The sequence below is a fragment of the Engystomops pustulosus genome, chromosome 2, assembly GCF_040894005.1.
Source record: "Engystomops pustulosus chromosome 2, aEngPut4.maternal, whole genome shotgun sequence".
In the NCBI taxonomy this organism is placed as follows: Eukaryota; Metazoa; Chordata; class Amphibia; order Anura; family Leptodactylidae; genus Engystomops; species Engystomops pustulosus.
In genome coordinates, this window is record NC_092412.1 from 56,196,491 (window position 1) to 56,213,882 (window position 17,392).

The 17,392-nt window shown below is 45.2% G+C and overlaps 1 protein-coding gene across 2 annotated transcripts in view; it reads right to left on the minus strand.

Moving 5' to 3' along the window:
- Positions 1-17,392, minus strand: part of PPP1R1A (protein phosphatase 1 regulatory inhibitor subunit 1A) — a 108,114-nt gene that overhangs the window by 12,789 nt on the left and 77,933 nt on the right. For both annotated transcript variants that reach the window (XM_072134700.1, XM_072134701.1), the window contains 2 exons: positions 15,513-15,544; positions 4,495-4,558 (listed from right to left, as the gene is read on the minus strand). In XM_072134700.1, the coding sequence (XP_071990801.1) occupies positions 4,495-4,558; positions 15,513-15,544 (96 nt within the window). The remainder of the gene's footprint in view (positions 1-4,494; positions 4,559-15,512; positions 15,545-17,392) is intronic.

Genomic DNA, 17,392 nt, shown 5'->3' on the forward strand with positions numbered 1-17,392 from the left:
ACTGGTTTAAGTTCAAGTATGTATAAGTAAAAATATGCAAAAACAGTTAACACTACACATTATAATAAATAAAAAATAAATACATAAAATATAAGCCCCTAAAATGTCACTTTCCCATAAAAATACTTAATAAAGTATAAAAAACATAAAAACACAAAAAAAACCCGCATATTTGGTATTGCCGCGTCCGTAACAATCTGCATAATAAAACAGAATTGTTACTGGACCCGCACGGTAAACGCCGGAGGAAAAAAACGCAAAAAACGTTCCGAAAAAAGATAATTTTTAATTAATACCCTATAAAAAATGCTCTAAAAAGTGATTTAAAAAATGTTATGCACTCCAAAATAAGCCCACTAAAAAGAACAACTGTTCTCGCAAAAAATAAGCCCCTAACAAGATTTATCTGCCAAAAAATAAAAAAGTTATGCATATAAAAAGATGGTGATGCTAAAATGAATAAGATTTTCTCCAAATTAGTTTTTATTCAGTACAATTGAATAAAATACACAAAACCCCCACATATTTGGTATCCCTGCGTCCGTAACAATCTGTATAATAAAACAGAATCGTTATTAGATCCGCAAAGTGAACCCCGTAAAAAACAACCTAAAAAAACTCTCTCTGATAAAGATGATTTTTTATTAATGCCCTTTAAAAATGCTCTAAAAAAGTGATTTTAAAAAGTTACGCAATCTAAAATAAGACCACTAAAAAGAGCTATCATTCTTGCAAAAAATAAGCCCTTAAACAGATTTTTGAGGTGAAAAATAAAAAAGTTATGCATATGTAAGTCGGTGATGCTAAAATTAACAACAATTTTGCCAAATTACTTTTTATTCAGTAAAAATGGGAAAAAATAAAAAAATATATATAAATGAAGTATTTTCATAAACGTGGCGACCCAAAGAATAAAAATAATATACTATTTTCATGGTATGGTTAACGGCCAAAAAAAAAAAACACATAAAAATTTTCCTAAAAATTGATGATTTTCATTTCCTCCACCAACAAAGAGTTAATTAAATCTCACCAATTAGCTATAGATGCCCCAAAATTATGTATTAGAAAAGTGCATCTCATGTGGCAAAAGAAATAAGCCCCTATAGGTCCTCATTAAAAAAAAGAAAAAAATTATAGCCTGTACAATGTGACAGCAAATCTGCTCCGGATGGCGCCTCCTTCCCTTCTATGCCCGGCCGTGCGCCCATACAGCAGGTTACCACCACATGTAGGGTATCGGTGTACTCGGGAGAAATTGCGTATCAAACTTTGTGGAGCCTTTTTTCATTTTATCCATTACAAATGTTTAATTTTCCACCCAAAATGAGTGTATTGTGAAAAAATATTACAATTTGCAGACTCCACCTCCATTTTGTTTTAACCCCTATAAAACACGTAAAGGGTTAACAAACTTCTTAAAAGTGGTTTTTCATACGTTGAGGGGTGTAGTTTCCACAATGGGGTAATTTACGAGTCTCGCTATTATTTAGGCCTCTCAGTGTCAATTAGAAACTGTGCAGGTCCATCTAAATACAGGTTTTGGCGATTTTACAAAAAATGTGAAAAATGGCTCCCAAATTCTGAGCTTCATAACATTCTAGTAAAATATGTGGAATCTGAAAAAACCATGCCAACATAAAGCAGACATTTGGGAAATGTAAGTTATGAATTTATTTGGGTGCTATGACTTTCTGAATCAAAAGTAGAGAATTTAGAACATTGAAAATAAAGAATTTTTCAACATTTTTGCCAAATTTTGTTTTTTTTCATAACTAAACGCAAAAGATTTCATCCAAATTTTTAAACTAATTTGAAGTACAATGTGTCACGAGAAAACAATCTCAAAATCCCCTGGATATCTCACAGCGTTCCAAAGCTATAACCACTTATAGTGACACAGGCCAGATTTGAAAAATGGGGCCGCGTCCTTTAGGCCAAAAGATGCTGTGTCCCGTAGGGGTTAAGGGGTGGACCAATTTGTCATGCTTTGTGTAGTGCTGCATAATCTGTGTGAGCTATATAAATAAAGAATTATTATTATTATTTATTATTCCCACTTCGGCAAATTAATGTTATCGTTTGTATGATGAAAAATTCCTGAACCAAATCCTCACAGTTTTCTAGATCTCTGCTTGCTGTCATTCTATAGAAAGCTTCTATTTTTACTTCCAGTGGACAGAAAACTGACCACGATCACACAGGTGCACGGCTTGTTAGTGTCATAGAGAGTAATCACAGCTGAGTGTTATAACGAGCCGTGTACCTGTGTGACCATGGTCAGATTTCTGTCCACTGGAAGTAAACATTGAAGCTTTCTATAGAATAACAGCAAGCAGAGGTCTAGAGACCTGTGAGGAATCGTGTCACGGGTGGACCCGCGACCCACATCGCGGGTTGCGGGCTCACCCGTGCCTCTCGCTCCCTGCAGGCGCCGCGTCAGCGCGTCTCACCTCTCCCCGCTCCCGAGTCCCGGCCTCGCTCCGTGTGCGCGCGGTCCCGCGCCTTAGGGCGCACGCGGCACTTCTAGGAAATTTAAAGGGCCAGCGTGTCATTGATTGGCGCTGGTCATTTCCCATGAGGCTATTTATATTTGCCTCTCCCAACTAACCCTGCCGGATCTTTGTGCCTCACAGCCTTAGAGAAAGCTCTTTTACGATTTGCCTGCGTTCCAGTGTCTCCTGCATTCCAGTGTCTCCTGCGTTCCAGTGTCTCCTGCGTTCCAGTGTCTCCTGCGTTCCAGTGTCTCCTGCGTACCTGTGTCTCCTGCATACCTGTGTCTCCTGCGTACCTGTGTCTCCTGCATTCCTGTGTCTCCTGCATTCCTGTGTCTCCTGCGTACCTGACTTCCTCCGTGTTCCTGTGTTACCTGACCTCCTCCGTGTTCCCGTGTACCAGTGTCCCTCCGTATTGCTGTTGTGAGTTCTGTGTTCCCGTACCCTTCTGCTTGGACCTCCTGTTGCTGACCCCGGATTGGACTCTGACGTTACATCTCTGCCGCCTGCCCTGACCCTGTGCCTGGACTGTGACCTCGAGCTTGACTGCTGTTTCTGTACCTCAACCTTGGCCGCCACTGCAGACAAGTCACGCCTGAGGAACGACCTGGTGGTACCACGCCGCAGCTTGTCTAACCCGCTTTGCGGCGGGCTCTGGTGAAAACCGGGTACCACTTAGACTCCGGTCCCAGGTAGTCATGGTCTGCAGTGGTCCAGTGGATCCACATCCCGTAAGCCAGACAAATTGATACAGAAAGTATATTGTAAAGTTGTATAACTTTTATTATTGAAACAATATCAATAATTTGCTGAAATGGGAAAACCCCTTTAATCCCTATTACATCGTAGGGGCAGTAAATTACCAGGTCTGATGCGTAAAGGGAAAATAATGATGTAATAGGATTGCCACTCTCACACTTGTCCTGATGAAACACACTACTTGATCAATGGGATACAATGGACTATTGAAGAAAATGATCTTAGAGGAAGATTATGTAGTATTACCACTTCACCTCTGCTATTTCCATCATCAGCTGGAGCACTGTCTCTACATTTTCGTGAATGATGTTATTTTCCATTGTGAGGGCAGACGGGAACACTCAGGTTTCCAGGAACTCAATTTACATGGAGATTTTATCAGCCGTCAGCTAATGATATTAACAAGTTCTAAGAAAATACCTTCACAATTCATTAAACTTCAATTCTCTATTATGTGACTCATCAACCCAAAATAACTCTTCCTGGGCTATGATGAGATCTGCACTGCTTGTGCTTAACCCCTCAGAGATCCTGACAGTTTTGACCTTTTCCTGTCAATACATTTGTTTTTCTTAGTTTATACCTTTCTTCTACATTTTATTTGTCATTTTGTGATTTTTTTTATTTTTTTTTTACATTTTTTTGGCCTTTTCAAGGCACCATGGTTTCACTCTTTACTGAATACAGCACAGTTCTGCCCTCCTCAGTAATTGCTATAGTGTTCAAACGGGAGCCTTAATACAGCAGTATCTCAGAGCAGGAAAGAGGGGTTGTGCTGTATTAATGAAGACATCACACACAGGAGTGTAGCGGAGTGATCCAAGTCCAGCTACAATTCTGGAATATGAATGAATTTTCACAACCCTGAAAAAAAAATGGCAACACAGCTCTTTTCTGAAGGTCAGTTGTGATGTACACATTAGGTAAATGCTCTGTTCACTTTTATACAACTTGTGGAATGGCAATCTCTGCCAGACACTGCATTCAGATGACTGAAAAATATACCATCACATTTGTGATGGTATCTGGGGAGATATAGAGCCTATTGTGAGCATAAGCCTTACAAGACCCGATAAATATGGGATACTCTACATTATATATAAATACCCTATTCTAGGGTATTTAAAGGTTGTGGCTTCTAAACTAAAAAACACTTCAAAAAATTAAGTATGACATTGATGGATGGAAGACAAAAATGAGACAAACCAAATCATAACAGTAGTTCTCGGTTAGTCGGTACCTTTCATGGTGGGTGTTGTGCGTGACACTTTTTTCCTCTGATGAGGGGACATAGATAACGTGGCCTGTAAGAAACAAAGAAGTAAGCAAGCAGATTGTCAGATATCAATGTGACATTCTACATAATGTACAAATGAATTCAGTTGTTATTGGCAAGAGATGTTCTAATCAATAGAAACACTGATTTGCTTTCATCTAAACAGTAGGTAAGCTTAAAGGAAACCTACCACTGCTGGCATGATAAAATCATGCGAGCAGACCACCCGGTAGGCTATTTAATGCTAATGCCGGCACATACTTTAGTTAGGCACAGCGATCGTTAGTTTAGCTAAAAAGACGTTTAACTTACATATGTAAATAGCCCTCCAGTGCTACCCCTACGTCCTCTTAGGAAGGGAAATGGCTTCCGATCTTTAATTATTCCCGTGTCCTTCATTGTACCCGTCCTCCTTTGAGAGTTAGTATCTGCGCATGCGCGATAGGTGCCGAGAGCTTGGTTACATCTTTACAACATCACAAAAGAGAGGGTAGGCTAATGCTGAGAATCTCCATGGGTAATCGTTTCAAGAATGTAGCTGTAATTGCTTGCCAATACCGCACTGAGCAAAGTAAGGATCTGTCTTGTTATAAAGTGTCTCAATGTTTAAGAGCAATTGGACTTATAGCCCACTCGCTCACCTTTGCTAAGAAGGACAATGCACATTAAAATGCGTAGAGCAGTTCCTTGAAATTGAAAAAATGAAATGTCCAGCCTAGAGAAAACCTCTGTAAAACCCTTACAAACGTAACAAAGCAATAGCTCAGAAACCCACACAAAAACTGTGGAAGAGACTGGAAGAAGAGTGGACCAAAATCCCAGCAGAGCAGTGTTAGAGACTAGTGATGTCCTGTGGCCGCTGATGTGCTGAAGTCACTCAAAGCAAAGGCCTATATACTCCTCCCGGTCTGCGGCAGCAACTTGCCACTCTCACCCAGGGGCGTAACTAAGAGAGTCGGGGCCCCATAGCTGACATCTGGGGCCCCCTTCCCCAAGCATTGAGTTCCCATAATATTCTATGGCAGCAAGATTCTAAAGTGTAAACAAGTTTACAGACAGAACCTGTCATTCTGAAGGCCTAGCTGTCTGCTTGTCTGGTAGTAATAATTATGATTATTATTATTGTAAACAAGCCTGTTTTTCTTCTGCAAAACAATCTGTGTAAAATGACTGACTTCTCTGAGAGATAGAGATCCACAGTCAGAAAGATCTCTCAATGTTTAATTACTCTTTCTACTAGTCGGTACAGATACAGTACTAATAGTATATAACAAAACACTATAGATTAATGCAAGTAAACCCTTGATGTAAAATAAAGTAAGAAGTGCTCAATTTGCATAGGGGAAATATTCAAATGTCCACAATTATACAAAGTTCGATGCTCCTTTGATCCAGTGCACCACACGTGTAACAATTGCTGGGTTACTATGTACAAATGAATTTCCCCCAGGGGATTAATAAAGTACTATCATATTATTTTGTATCATAGATATAAAAAAATTCATGGTGCACAGTATGAAAACTTTCTTAAGAAACCGGTGATAAGGTTTATTGGTGAAAAGCTGATGACAAGTTTCCTTAAAAGAGAACCGTCATGCAAAATAACCCCCCTAATCTAAATATATTTTCATAAACTGCTGCAACATCCCCCACCGGGGCCTAGCCCTTGAGGTGAGGCCTGGATTCAGCCGGGGCCCGCGGTACCGGAGTGGCTGGCGGTTGCGGCCTAAGCACGCTATTGTCACGGTGCTTGGTACGGGGGAACCGGAGGGCTGTCCTACAGCCTGGCAGGTCTCCAGCAGGGTGGTGTTGGCAAGAAATGATGAGGGAGCGGCTGCTATAGCGGATCTCCCTGGGGCAACCCCTTAATGTCCCGAGTGTGAGTCTCTGGGTGATGGACAGGGTGCCGGTGATGAGGGTAGTTGTAGTAGCAGGGACCAGACGGAGACAGAGGTTGAAGAAAACAACTTACAGTTCTTTATTGGAACCGCAGGAACATCAGCAACGTGCCTTTAACAAGATGGTGGAGTACTGGAGAGGTATTTGGAGGGAGCCACAGGATGTATTTCACCAGCCTGGATGTATAGGGCAGGCTGGGAGGCAGCTGTGTCCTAGAGGATGCTTCAGCTCGGTCCTGGATCTCTTCAGGTATCACCCTTGAAGGTAGGATGATACCCCTTTTCCTCACTACACTAGCTCTAGTCTTATCTTCCACTTCAGGCAGGGGCTAGGCTCTTCCTGCACTGGTCTGGTATGCTAGAGACTCTGAGCTGCTGCTCAGATAACTGCTCTCTGCTTGTGTCCTGCAGACCCAGAGGGCCTGACTAGGACCGGTCTCTCTCCTGGGAGAGATTTCTCTCTAAGACCTCATACTGGAATCCTCCAGAACATTCCTGGCCAGAGGTTTTGTTACCTCCCTTTAGTCAGGTGGTGGCTGCTCCTCCAATTACCTCTCAGTGCACAAAGACAGGATGTAACACAGACATTGGTTGACATAATTACATCACAGATTAACATCTGCCTTGCCAGGCAGGATTAACCACTGCAATTTCCCCTTGATCCTATAAGGACCATGTAGTGTAATGTGGTGTTACCTACAGGTGGGACGTATTCGCAAGCACTACCTCGCCATTGCATCGGCGAGGGTGTTGCATACCCCGGGGGCAATTGAAAGAGCCGCCCTCGGCTCGACTACAGATGGTTTGGGGCACAGAGGGGGCTAAGGGCACTTCTAGGAAGTGCAGGCTATGTGAGGTGTAGGGACAAACCGCCCATGGTCCTGGAGACAGGCACCTGGGTTGGTGTCGGACTAAGACAAAAATATGTAGCTGTATGACAGTTGGTCGCTGACGCCATTAAACCGAACTGTACAGTAGGAAAGGTGTGGTGTCATGTCCTGTAATCCACTCCTTGCACCAAGGCCTGTATATTTGTTTGATCAACGCTTCTTCCCTGGCGGCAATTATATGGTGTCTATCTGCATTGCATGAGCATATGCGACACGAGTACCTCCTGACTGACAACCTTACCCATGTATGAGTGGCATCCAGGTGCTATCTGTGTAACACCCCCGGTCCCCTAAAGACTCGCAGTTTACGGACAACCCCCACGTGCAAACCTCAGTTTGAGGGATCAGGTAGCGGTCAGTGTTTTACATAAAAGACGGTCCGACACAGCCACACTACAACCTGAAAAGCCTATGAAAGGGTTAATGCAGACTACTGGCAGATATGACAGTGTGCAAACATTTTGCAAAATCACATTGGCTTAGCAGCCCAATGGGTACACATCTTATAACGTTACAAATGTTACAGAAGTAGATAGGCTACTCAGGGTAGCACGATAGCAAATGTCTCTTTTCCTGCAAAGAAAAGGCATAAAAAGTGCAAACAGAATGTCCATACCTAAAAAGGAAGGCATTAAGTGCAGAATAATAGTCAATAGCAATAGCAACTTTTCCCTGGAGTATCTGGCAAAAGTCTCACAGAAGGTCTCTACTGACAAAGTCCATCTTCTGGGTACAGCCCTTGAGGTGGGGAAAAGTGCACTGAGAAGCAAAGGGTCTCCTCTTTTTTTTTGGAGAGGGACAGAGTCCTTTGAAGCAATCTCTGCTGTGGCAGAGGAAGGGTGCTATCATAGCACATGACAATAATCAGTTCAAGGTATGTCTCTTGACTGAGATAAATAAGGGTGAGAGTCTCAGGAAAGTCTCTGGCTCTTTGGGGAAAGTGGAAAAATATACACAATATGTACAAAGTGCAGTACCTGAAGCGGGCTACAGCCCTTCAGGGATTAGTCAGTATCGCTGGGTTCAGCAAAGACAGGATCCAGCTCCTGCAGGGAATCCTGTGCATCCTCAGCGGGAGTAGGTGCCGGCTGGGGACACCCGGTGGCAGCAGTGGGTACTGCAGGTGCAGCAACATCCTCCGGACCTTCAGGGGGAGGAGCGCTGTCGCCCGGGGTGTCGGCTGTTCCAGCCGGGGGCTCAACTGAGCCAGGGACCACGGAGGGGTCCAGGAAAAAATAAACGGAGTCCAGCGGCCGCGCCGCGGCTCCTTCCAGCTCCGGTTCTTCCGGGGCCGGGTCATCACCCCATTGGTAACCGGCAAGGGGAGATGCGGGCCTAAATGGAACCTCCGGACAAGGTTCGCTAGCCGGGATGTCTTCTCCCACAGAAGAGCCGCGGGACCTGGCAATGCTCCCGGCAGGGGAACCGGTGGGGGTGGCGCCCTGTATCATGCCCGGCCCATGGATGGCAATGGGACCCGTACTCACAATTACTGTGGATGGGGCATTCACGTGGGTCACCGCCCGGGGACTTGCAGCCGAGGAGGAAGAGGTGTTCGGAGACTCCGGCCACTCGTCGTCCTCATACCAGTCGTCCTGCGGGAAGTAGCGGTCCTCGTCGGAATCGGGGATCCGGATCACGCCAGCCGCCCAGGGTCCTCGAGGTCCTTCCTGCAGGGAGAACTCGATGCACTCTCCCGGCTTCAGGTTGTGCAGGCTCTCCGGCAGATCAGGTCTCTTGACGGACCGGCGGGGTATAAATACTTCCCGTCCGGTGTAGTCCTGGGTGGCGAAGCCATAGCCCTTCCGCTTGTCAAAGAACCGGACCATGCCGGTGGTGCGATTCTTCTCGACCCAAGCTCCCGCTGTGGATCTGCCGGCCATATACCGCTGGGCCTCCTTCTCTCGGCGTCGCTGGTCCGAGACAGCGTCTCGGAGTCGCCGGCGGGCGGCCTCACCTCGGCCTTGAGGCTGCGGAGGTTTCGGTGCTGGGGCTCGTGGCTCCGGTTCAGGCTCGGATCTCCTTGGACGACAGGTCGGTGCCGGAACAGGAGCAGGAACCACCGGAGGGTCAGGAGCCACTACAGCGGGGCTAGCAGGCCGCGCAGCAGGAGTAGTAGGCCTCGGAGCAGGTGGAGCGGCCACACTAGGCCCAGGCGTTGGCTCAGCAGGAGTCGGGGCCTCCCCACGTGGCGCCTCCACGTGGACCCGCGGTACCGGGATGGTAGCCGGGATAGGGACGAGGAACCGCCCGGGTGGGATTTGGTACTGCGTCACCGTTTGGTAGCATGTCCTGGTGACGAAGGCCCGAGTCAATCCTCGGTGCAGCCGATGTCCAGCGGAGGGTCTTCGGACGGGCTGCGCAGAGACCACCACCATAGTCTCTAGGACCTCGTAAAACTCTGGACGCTCCACAGGAGGGAAAGGCGGAGGACCCCACATGGCGTTGTCCTCGCTGTCCAAAGTCCACTCTAGTTCTGGCGCTTCTCTGAGGCAGGGCAGGAAGTCCGTCTCGAGCCAGTGGGAGGAGTCCGAGTCCTTCCCGCCAAGAGCTGTGGCGGGCTCTAATTTTTCCTGCGCCACAGGAGGCGGGGTTCGCGCGCTTCGCGCGTGGGTGGAGCTTGATGCGTCATCTGGGTTTCCCGCCAGTGAAGGTTTTGGCGGGCTGGAATTATTTGCTGCGCCACAGTTTCTGAGGTAAAAATCTTCGGGCGCGGCAGCGCCGGATGTAGCAGGCTGGTACAGTTCTTGCCAGGATTAACCTCTGGAGTGCGGGAGCGGCGCTCGACCGCACGTGGCAGCAGTATAACACAGTTCATTCCAGAAACGTACAAGTCCTTAGGCCTAAACCCGGATGGCAGCAGGGTTAGGCAGCACAGTCTTTTAATAAAGGAAAGTCTTTAATGCCGTAATAAGGCACAGAAGTCTATATCCTGTTCGTGACGCCACTTGCAACATCCCCCACCGGGGCCTAGCCCTTGAGGTGAGGCCTGGAGTCAGCCGGGGCCCGCGGTACCGGAGTGGCTGGCGGTTGCGGCCTAAGCACGCTATTGTCACGGTGCTTGGTACGGGGGAACCGGAGGGCTGTCCTACAGCCTGGCAGGTCTCCAGCAGGGTGGTGTTGGCAAGAAATGATGAGGGAGCGGCTGCTATAGCGGATCTCCCTGGGGCAACCCCTTAATGTCCCGAGTGTGAGTCTCTGGGTGATGGACAGGGTGCCGGTGATGAGGGTAGTTGTAGTAGCAGGGACCAGACAGAGACAGAGGTTGAAGAAAACAACTTACAGTTCTTTATTGGAACCGCAGGAACATCAGCAACGTGCCTTTAACAAGATGGTGGAGTACTGGAGAGGTATTTGGAGGGAGCCACAGGATGTATTTCACCAGCCTGGATGTATAGGGCAGGCTGGGAGGCAGCTGTGTCCTAGAGGATGCTTCAGCTCGGTCCTGGATCTCTTCAGGTATCACCCTTGAAGGTAGGATGATACCCCTTTTCCTCACTACACTAGCTCTAGTCTTATCTTCCACTTCAGGCAGGGGCTAGGCTCTTCCTGCACTGGTCTGGTATGCTAGAGACTCTGAGCTGCTGCTCAGATAACTGCTCTCTGCTTGTGTCCTGCAGACCCAGAGGGCCTGACTAGGACCGGTCTCTCTCCTGGGAGAGATTTCTCTCTAAGACCTCATACTGGAATCCTCCAGAACATTCCTGGCCAGAGGTTTTATTACCTCCCTTTGGTCAGGTGGTGGCTGCTCCTCCAATTACCTCTCAGTGCACAAAGACAGGATGTAACACAGACATTGGTTGACATAATTACATCACAGATTAACATCTGCCTTGCCAGGCAGGATTAACCACTGCAATTTCCCCTTGATCCTATAAGGACCATGTAGTGTAATGTGGTGTTACCTACAGGTGGGACGTATTCGCAAGCACTACCTCGCCATTGCATCGGCGAGGGTGTTGCACTGCCATTAGACAGCATTGCCTCTATCCCTTCATTGTCCCTCTACAGGCCTGTAAACTTAAGCAATGAGGTCCTAAAGCTGTATGCAAATGACCTGTGAAATGTCCAATGAAGCATTAGCATATTAAAGTTGTCCAGCTTATTCATGAGTGGGAGGCACAGCCACACCCCCAGTGCATGACTGACAGCCTGTATAATGATGTGATGGCTGCTTCCTGGTGCTCGCGCCCCCTGCAGCCTGTGTGTGTATAGGAGAGATACAACAGCTCCAGGCAGCCATGTTATAGCAGAACATGTCAGGTACTTGTGTAGCTGATGTCTGTGTCTCACACATGTGTATTAGGAGGGAGAGCATGTCAGCAGATACAGCACAGACACTAGCAATGCTTTACTATACATTACACACAGACATGAGCAGGGGGAGGAGAGGGGAGGGGTAACAGGGGTGACATCACTGCCTCTGACCATGTGACCAGCCTCATTTAAATAATAAAGAATAGATGATTTTATAATGATTAATGTATGAATTGACTAGATAAAGGCTGGGATGGGATCCTTGTGAGCTGCTCCAACAGGTAGTAGTGACAGGACAAGTGACAAAGACCTGATGACAGGTGTCCTTTAAGCTGAAAAACTGATTAATATTAGAGTCATACTTTTATAGTAGAAATGAAAATTTTAATTTAAAGTGTAACCGAAATCATGGCACTCATCACTGAATTTCTCCGCCAAAATTGTAAGGATTTTGATACAGTGGAATTCCACAAAAGTCTTATGCAAAATTTTCTGCATCGAATATCAGAACTGGACCCACCCCATATGGACATAGCACTTACAGCATGTTGTATCATTAATTCTAAATAGTAGATGGGGGCTCGGGCCGGCGCCAGCACTGGGCATACCTGGGCAAGTACCGAGGCCCAGAGCTGCTGGGGGGCCCACATAAGGATGTAGATAATGAATTTGTAGGGGGTGAGAAGGGGCTTTATATAAAATAACCATGAGGGGTCTGTTTGGGATGATAAACTAGGGAATATTTTAGGGAACAGGAGATGTTTTAGCTTCTGAAATTTTAATGCTGTCACGTGAGTTCACTGCAAAGGGGCCCATTGAGGTTCTGTTGCCAAGGGGTCTACTGAAACCTAGAGCCGACCCTGGTGGAGGTCCTCTAACAGATTTTGAATTGGGGCCTAGAAACTTCAATACTTGCTTTCGATCCCATACCAGATGGAACAGTCTTTAGTTGTCTTTAGTTAGTAGTTGTCTTCATCTTTGAGATATATACTATTATACTGTACATTTGTTGTATATCATTATATTTTATCATTTGTTTTGACCTTCACTTCTAATTAAATTTCTTTGTTTTTCTGCACAGCTGTACTCCATCTGATCCATGTTTATCGTCTATTTCCAAAGGTGCATGGAATATTGAATAACTGAGTGCATCGGGCAGCAGATGGGCCCTGGCCACTTGAGAAATATAACTGATAATTCAGATTTTTCTTTTTAACCAGTGATATCTCTTTATATCTATCAAAATGATACATTTATCTGAATTATTTAAAGAGAACACATCAGTAATAAATTAGTTAATACATACTGTCCTACCTGCACGGAGCATTTTAAAGAGAAGGGGGATGTGAGCATATTGGACATAATGGGACACATTTACTAAGGGCCGTGCACTAGTTCTCTGGGGAACTTTGCACGTTGTTTCTGGTACAAACTGCTTGCACTGCACAGGTATTTAAAAAATGTCTGTGCCACATTTGTGCCCCACATGACCCTTTTGTGTTGCAACTACACTAGGCATCATGTGACACAAATTTCTGCACTGAGTGGGTAATCCGGTGCTTAATTGGACCGTACAACAGTCCAAAAAAAAAGTGGTGCACTCTGCTGGAGCAGTGCATGGAGCTCCAGATTCATGAAGAACGGGCGCTAGAAACAGACTAGAGACTGCACTGTTCTTAGTAAATGTGGGCCAATGTCCTATCTGCAGTCAGCATGTTATAAAGCAGGAGGATCTGAGCAGATTGTACATAATGGGGCACATTTACTAACAACAGTACAAAATGCACTAAATGAAGTTTGCCTGTGTAGTGTGCACCAGTGCTCACCTTGCAGTGCTCCCGAGCAGCTCCACTTCCCCGCGGTATTCCTCAGCAGAGAGGGAAGAGCCAGGCCAGTGATCTACTGCTGAATCCCAGGGAGATGAGGAGCTGTGTGGGAGTGCAGCTTAGCACTAATATTTTTTTTATGTGTTGGGAACAGTGTGTGATGGGCTACCTATCCACTGGGGGGTGGGGGGCAGTGTGTGCTGGGCTTCCTGTCTACTAGGAAGCAGTGTGTGGTTTGCTTCCTGCCTACAGGGGGGCGTGTGTGCTAAGCTACATAGCTACTTGGAGGGTGTGTGCTTTGGCTACCTATCTACTGGGGTGCCATGTGTGCTGGGCTACCTATCTACTGAGGGGCCATGTATGCTGGGCTACCTGTCTACTGGGGGGCAGTGTGTGCTTGGCTACCTATCTACTGGGGGCATGTGAAAGGGCTACCTATCTACTGGAGGGCATGTTCTGTCGCTACCTAAATAGTGGGGGCATGTGTACTGGCTACCTATTCACTAGGGGGCAGTGTGCTGGGCTACCTATCTACTGGGGGCCAGTTGCAAGGGCAACCTATCTACTAGAGGGTATGTGCTGTGACTACCTATCTACTGTGGAGCATATGTGTGTGGGCGCTACCTATCTACTCGGGGGCACGTTCAGGGGCTATATACAGTATATAGTATTAATGAATTTTGTGTTTGTTACATGAACCCACCCTAATTAATGAATTAGCGGGTGCTGTATGTAATCAGTTCAGGGGGCGCAGTATATATAATAAATTGGGGGGTGCTATACTTGCTATAATTAATTCCAGGGAGCTATTTAAAGGAGAATGAATTTATGAAGCACATTGGTAATAGTATAATAATAGTATAAGATGAAAACTAAAGTGTGGATGGGGAGCAAAAGTTTTGTTAGTCTGTGGCCCCAAAATTCCCAGTTGTGGCCCAGTGTGTTATAGAGCAGGAATAGCTAAGCAGATTGTATATAGTGTCCTATCTCAATGCAGCATGTTATAGAGCATTCAGAAGACTGTAATAGTTGGGCAGATTTATCTTGATTTGTACACCAGTTTTCTACCTTTTCTAACTTTTTCTGAAGGTTTTCTGTACCGCACTCCACTTTTCAGGATTGTTGGAGTGAAGAGGCAGCTCGCTTGATCACTGTATTTACTATAGCAGAGATTCCAGTGCAGGTTATAGCTGAAATCTGACATGTCTGACCTGGTGATGTGCTGAATTTAATAAGTGGTCGTAGCTTCTGTCCTATTTGCGGCAGCATATTATAGAGCAGGAGGAGCTGTGGTGATTGTATCATATAGCTAATATTCTTCCTAAACATAGTAACTGCACATAAGGTATTATTTGGAACAATACAGAGCATGTTTAAAATTATCTATGCCAGAACACAAAAGTGGCTGATTCATGCTACGTTCCGGTGTGCAGAAGTCTCAATCACCCCAATTTTTTGTCTAAGTGATGTTTTTGGAGACCTGTAGATCAGTCAGGCTGATGTGTAATCATAATTTTATTTCCATTTTTACATGTGTAAGAAATGTCATTCTTTAATCTCAGGTCAGTTTCTAGTTTTCCTCACACCATAAACCATTCTATTTAGTATATTAATCTGTGTACTTGAGCTTCATGTAGAGAAATCAGCAGGCAAGAACCTTATCTACTCTTCATGCTGTGATATTGCATCTTACACAATATCATGTGATCAGTAGTGTAGACCTCATAAGACATCTTGCCATTTCTTTCAGACAAAATAAAGGCTTAACAAATGACATTCTGGATAAAAGCTGCAAGGAATCTGAACTTCTCAGCAAGCAGATGGAATATATTACACAGAAGAATCATTACTGTATATAGGATTTTATGTACAAGGCTATGTGATTTATATGTGCTCAAGTTTTTTTAGTTTATTATAAAATAAAGCTCCCTCTAGTGGTGACTGTTGGAAGCTAGAATGTTATCTTTTAAAAATATTTTCCAGGAAATAGATGACAGTTGAGGGTCTTCAGTTGCTTGTTCATGCTTTCAAGACTACGTAGGTCTCCTCATCAGGCATGGCCTAAGTAGTCTTAAAAGCTTGTGTAAATATAATATGTATTTTGCACATACCTTTTGTAATGGGGTCCGTTCTTCATCTATTTCTGGGGGGAAATGAAACAAAGTATAATTAATAAAGTAAAATATGATCACCATACAATGCAATGCTTTTTCTTACATTCCTGGATGTATATACACTCACCGGCCACTTTATTAGGTACACCTGTTCAACTGCTCGTTAACACTTAATTTCTAATCAGCCAATCACATGGCGGCAACTCAGTGCATTTAGACATGTAGACATGGTCAAGACAATCTCCTGTAGTTCAAACCGAGCATCAGTATGGGGAAGAAAGGTGATTTGAGGCCTTTGAACGTGGCATGGTTGTTGGTGCCATAAGGGCTGGTCTGAGTATTTCAGAAACTGCTGATCTACTGGGATTTTCACGCACAACCATCTCTAGGATTTACAGAGAATGGTCCGAAAAAGAAAAAACATCCAGTGAGCGGCAGTTCTGTGGGTGGAAATGCCTTGTTGATGCCAGAGGTCAGAGGAGAATGGGCAGACTGGTTCGATCTGATAGAAAGGCAACAGCGACTCAAATCGCCACCCGTTACAACCAAGGTAGGCAGAAGAGCATCTTTGAATGCACAGTACGTCGAACTTTGAGGCAGATGGGCTACAGCAGCAGAAGACCACACCGGGTGCCACTCCTTTCAGCTAAGAACAGGAAACTGAGGCTACAATTTGCACAAGCTCATCGAAATTGGACAGTAGAAGATTGGAAAAACGTTGCCTGGTCTGATGAGTCTCGATTTCTGCTGCGACATTCGGATGGTAGGGTCAGAATTTGGTGTCAACAACATGAAAGCATGGATCCATCCTGCCTTGTATCAACGGTTCAGGCTGGTGGTGGTGGTGTCATGGTGTGGGGAATATTTTCTTGGCACTCTTTGGGCCCCTTGGTACCAATTGAGCATCGTTGCAGCGCCACAGCCTACCTGAGTATTGTTGCTGACCATGTCCATCCCTTTATGACCACAATGTACCCAACATCTGATGGCTACTTTCAGCAGGATAATGCTCCATGTCATAAAGCTGGAATCATCTCAGACTGGTTTCTTGAACATGACAATGAGTTCACTGTACTCAAATGGCCTCCACAGTCACCAGATCTCAATCCAATAGAGCATCTTTGGGATGTGGTGGAACGGGAGATTCGCATCATGGATGTGCAGCCGACAAATCTGTGGCAACTGTGTGATGTCATCATGTCAATATGGACCAAAATCTCTGAGGAATGCTTCCAGCACCTTGTTGAATCTATGCCACGAAGAATTAAGGCAGTTCTGAAGGCAAAAGGGGGTCCAACCCGTTACTAGCATGGTGTACCTAATAAAGTGGCCGGTGAGTGTATGTGATATGTCACGCAGCATGAAAAATAGGATCATTTAAAGGCTAAATGGAAAACAATATAATCACAAAGATATGTTTTTCTTAATAAGTCTTGATCCAAGCTCAAAATATTGATTACCTTTCTGTAGATGATTAGACATAATAACCAACACTCCAACAGATCAGATGTTCTCAGAAAATGAAACAGGAAGCAAACTGCGTATTTCTCAGTATAGTGGTCAGACCAGGTTACTGCACATCCGTTTATTTTACCAGGAACTAGGCTGCAGTGACTTGGTTTAGCCACTACACAGAGAACAGTGCTGTGATCTTTCTGTTTCTTTCTATGACAACAGACAATCAGACAATCACCCCAACACATCTGATGATAAAGAACTTTTATGGATTTTCAAACCATAAAATCCTTTTTGGGAAGTATATATTTTTAGTTTAAACAATGTTAAGCTGGGTTCACATCATCCCAAGCCATGTTGCTTTATGAGTATGTACTAATAAATGCCTAAGAAGATATCAAGGTCGTGAGTGCCATTCTTTT